This window comes from Nothobranchius furzeri, chromosome 15 (assembly GCF_043380555.1).
Source record: "Nothobranchius furzeri strain GRZ-AD chromosome 15, NfurGRZ-RIMD1, whole genome shotgun sequence".
In the NCBI taxonomy this organism is placed as follows: Eukaryota; Metazoa; Chordata; class Actinopteri; order Cyprinodontiformes; family Nothobranchiidae; genus Nothobranchius; species Nothobranchius furzeri.
Genome location: NC_091755.1, coordinates 3,519,618 through 3,523,959, shown reverse-complemented (window position 1 = coordinate 3,523,959; position 4,342 = coordinate 3,519,618). Strand labels below are relative to the sequence as shown.

The 4,342-nt window shown below is 42.3% G+C and overlaps 1 protein-coding gene across 1 annotated transcript; it reads left to right on the top strand.

Annotated features, from left to right (window-relative positions):
* Nucleotides 1-1,014: 1,014 nt before the first annotated feature.
* Nucleotides 1,015-2,616, top strand: LOC139063424 (E3 SUMO-protein ligase ZBED1-like). The gene is made up of 2 exons (XM_070545285.1): nucleotides 1,015-1,291; nucleotides 1,547-2,616. Exons 1-2 carry the CDS (start codon nucleotides 1,241-1,243, stop codon nucleotides 2,537-2,539), a joined length of 1,044 nt encoding a protein of 347 aa, XP_070401386.1. The 5' UTR covers nucleotides 1,015-1,240; the 3' UTR covers nucleotides 2,540-2,616.
* The last annotated feature ends 1,726 nt before the right edge of the window (nucleotides 2,617-4,342 follow it).

Sequence of the window (4,342 nt, the reverse complement as noted above, 5' to 3'; positions counted from 1 at the left end):
GTGAAATGTCATAAAATTCCTTAGTAGTTTATACATTTTTCTACTTAAACATTTAAGAATATTACAGGGAAATATTCACAAACAATATCTCAATCATGTTGGATGGAATTATATAGGCCCCTGAAATTTTTATTGTTTTAATCTGGGTAATAACGCACTCAACACAGATAAAAAGAGCCCCTGCAGCTGCTATCAGGACCTGTGAGTCCTTGATTTAAGCCAGGGGTCGGCAACCCGTGGCTCTGGAGCCGCATGCGGCTCTTCCATCCATCTGATGCGGCTCTCTGTGCTTGTAAAATAATGAATGGATATTTAAATAAAATGCTTTATATTTTACTGCATTAATTTTACATCTGTATGCTAGGCCTGTAGCGACGCTTCGATGACGTCGAGGATTCGATTCTAAAAAAACGTCGACGTCAAATCCGGAAGTCGACGCACCACGTGACCAAAACAGAGAGAACAAAAACTCCGTTCATCTGATGGACTCAGACTCAGCAGCAATGTCTCAGGTACCCCGGCGCCCTACCTCAAAGGTGTGGGAATATTTTAAACGGAGCACAAAACGTAAAAGTGCCGTTATTTGCTGTCTTTGCACCACGGAATTGGCTTATCACACCAGCACAACGTCCATGTGGGAGCATCTGAAGCGGAGGCATCCCATTGTTACCCGTGACTCCCGCGAACAGAAGTAAGTAACATTATATCATATGTTTGCTAACTTGATTGCATGTTTGTGTAACATGTGCGTGAGCTCTGCGCACTTCGGTAGGGCGTGTTTGGTTTGGCTAAACAATAAACATGGCTGTATTTAGCTAACGTTAATTAGCGATAGCATATAATGCTGTGTTCAATGACAAAATGTATTGTTGTACAAAACATGACTTAACATTACAAAATTAGCCACACCAGCATTCTCAAATGACTTAATCGTGGCATAGCACTGCAATAAGGCTAAGAGCAGATTTAAGATGCCATACTTTCATAGCTGTTGTTCTGATATGCTCCAAATGTGTTCTAATTTGCATTCTGCAAAGCCTATACTTGTGTGTAGCTTATGTTGTGGTTTTTATTTATTTTTTATTTGGCAACAAGGGCGGGCGGCAAAGTAATGACTTTATTGCAACAGGGAAACATGTTTCTAACTGTGCATTTGACTATAAACGTTTTTAATCTTTGAATTGATTTTGTGTTTTCCAGAGCAAAGCAAAGAACCTTGTCGTCTTATCTTGGGCAAGAGATGCAATGCACACCTCAGAGGGCAGCTGAGCTGAATAAAAGGATCTTGAAAGTAAGTAATAAATATTAGCTAACTGTTGCTTGCTTTCAGCATCTTTTAGGAGGAAACTGCTAACTATGTAAAAAAAATTCACCCTCATTTAGATAAAAACAGATGACAAATAGGACAAAATAGGGTCCAGTGTCTATAATCTCCAGCGTTTGCTTTTGTTGGCTTCTTTTTTCTTCATGTCCTTGTGAGATTTGTCTAGTAATTAACTGTTAAATGCTATGTTGTTTCTATATTTATATTTTCCTTATCTTACAGTTGATTGTTAAAGACATGAGGCCTTTGTCTCTTGTTGAGGGTGACGCCTTCATCGATATGGTCGAATACGCCTGTCCCGGCTTCAAATGTCCATCCAGGTGGTGGTTCACAAACCAGTTGGAAAAGACATATGAAGATACTCTGGAGAATTTAAAGAAGAACATAAAGAAGAGGTCCTCAAAAGTCACACTCACCACTGATGCCTGGACAAGCATTGCCACTGAGGCCTACCTTGGCGTGACCTGCCATTACATCGACGACAACTGGGAGATGGTCTCATTTGTCCTGTGTACAAAGCCCCTCGAAGAGCGACACACAGCAGACAACATCGCTCTCTGGATCGAAGAGGTTGCTGAGAAGTTTGATTTCTCTCTTCGCAATGATGTCCAGGCAATAGTCCACGACAATGCAGCTAATGTTGTGAAAGCCCTACGGATCCTTGAGGAGAGGCATGGTGTATCTTCCCTTCGGTGTGCTGGCCATACAACACAGCTGATAGTCAACCAGGCTCTGAAACACCCCCAGATCAGCAGGGCGCTTGGGGCAGCAAGGGAGCTTGTCAGCTACTTTCACAATAGCAATTTTGCCCTCCTTAAACTAAAGGCCAAACAAGAGCAGATGGGCACTCCTCAACACAAATTAATCCAGGATGTAGCTGTGCGATGGAATAGTTCCTTTTATATGATTACACGCCTCCTTGAGCAGCGCTGGCCTGTAACTGCAACCCTTTCAGACCCAGAGGTCACTAAGGCATCAAAACGTTACCTTGATATGAAAGCTGAACAGTGGAGCCTCTTGGAGGAATTACAGCAAGCACTTGAGCCATTTGAGCAAGCCACTGTCTTCCTTAGTGGAGAGGCATACGTCACAGGATCTGTCCTGCCGCCTCTGGTGAAAGGTCTACAGAAGTCCACAGAGAAAACATTTGATTCTGCTCCCATTGCCACCTTCCAAACAACAGTCGCTGCAGAGATTGCTTCAAGGTCAGTGTAATTATTCTGGTCTTGAAATCTAGTTTTAAACTAACTAAATGTATTTTAAATTAAGCTTTCCCAGTTTGCGTCTTAATGTTTTCCTCATAGGTATATATCATAGAGCTGTTGCTTCTACTAGTCTTTCCCTCCAAGCACTTTGAATTTATGTAAGTGTAAAAATCATATCAATTATGTTTCAGATGGAAGAATCAGACTTCATATGATGAAAATGAGAATGTGAGCATCTTCGCGGCAGCCCTTGATCCACGATTCCGAAAGCTGAAATTTCTTTCCACTGATGATGTCCTGAAGGTAAAAATCAAACTTCAGAGCCTTGCACTTGAAGCCAGACCAGTTCTAGTGAAGGAAGAACCTGAAGCTGATGTCTCCCACCAGCAGCATGATGCCATGCTGAAGCCAAAGTCCGTCCTACACTCACTGCTTGGCTCAGATGAGGAGGAGCTGGAAGATGACGAATCAGGCCGGGAACAGAGAGAAGACGCTGTCAGGAATGAGTTGCTTGTGTACTTTGGGGAGAAACCCATTCCAAAGGACCGAAACCCACTCCAGTGGTGGAAGGAAAATGAAGTGAGATTCCCCACCCTGGCTGTTGTGGCAAAGTCTTATCTGGGCGCCCCTGCAACATCCACAGCGTCTGAACGTTTGTTTTCAGCAGCAGGGACAGTTGTCAACAAAAAAAGAGCTAGTCTCACCAAAGAGCATGTGGACATGCTCACATTCCTCCACAGCAATTCAGAGTAGGCAGTGCAGAGGAGTAGTACAGTGTGGAGATGTGGGAGGGGAAAAAAATAAAAATATAGACAGTTTTAAACTGCATACACTAACAGAATAACGGTTCAGTTTCATTTTGCAATAACTGGGACACACTGAGGAATGTGTGCTGTGCACTGCACAGTGTTTTGTTTTGCACTGCATTTTTAAAACTATACAACATTTTTTTCTGTTCAGGCTGTAAAACTGGGTGCTCTTCCTTTAGAGACTGTTAAACAGTTTTTTTGTGTTAAACACTCAGGGATGTTCATGCTGTGACCTGCACAGTGTTCTGTTTTGCACTAAAACTACTGCTTTTATTTTGTTTTAAGCAAAAGATGTTTGACTTTGGAAAATTGTTGTGTAATAAAGCCATTTATACAATTTTGGGGGTATTTATTTAAAATATTTTGGTTTTAATCAATTGTACAGCAAAAAAAAAAAACAATCATAAGATTAATCATTTAATTAGTCATTAGAATAGTCGACTATTCGATAAAATAATCGCCAGAATAATCGTTTTGAAAATAATCGTTTACCTACAGCCCTACTGTATGCCAATTCTAAATGTAAAGATTGTCTGCGTAAACCTGAACAGGTCCAACCCGGTCTTACTGTGAGACCGGGTTGACGGTCACGCTTGTGCGTAATCATATTGGCGCATTCTGGATGCGACTCCACATTGGAGACAGGAACAAGCGCTATTCAGCCAAAGTTTCATAATCAGGGAACATTTTCTAAGTGACAAGTTTCGCTTCAGTCGGAGGAATCTTCCCGCATGCGCTCTGGTTCTGCGATGCGTTCCAAGCCCCTCTCCACATCTTCAGCTTGCTGTGCACCGTACGTACGCGCTGACAGCGAGCTGCGCTGAGCAGTGTCCAGCTCAGGTGTTCAGATCGGAATCTTTTCTTGAGTGATTTAGCTGCATCTGCGATGTACGTAACGAATAAAATGTCAGTTCGTCTGCATGCGTCTGGGTAATTCTTTCTATTCTTTCTCCGTCAAAATAAACGGTCAAATACAGGGAGAGGGTGCTCGCTGCAGAACCACA

Bases quoted from the DNA above. Each gene is read 5' to 3' on its own strand.
- LOC139063424 (XM_070545285.1), top strand. From the start codon at position 1,241: ATGCAATGCACACCTCAGAGGGCAGCTGAGCTGAATAAAAGGATCTTG. The intron at 1,292-1,546 runs GTAAGTAATAAA...CTTATCTTACAG, and splicing joins TGAATAAAAGGATCTTGAAA to TTGATTGTTAAAGACATGAG.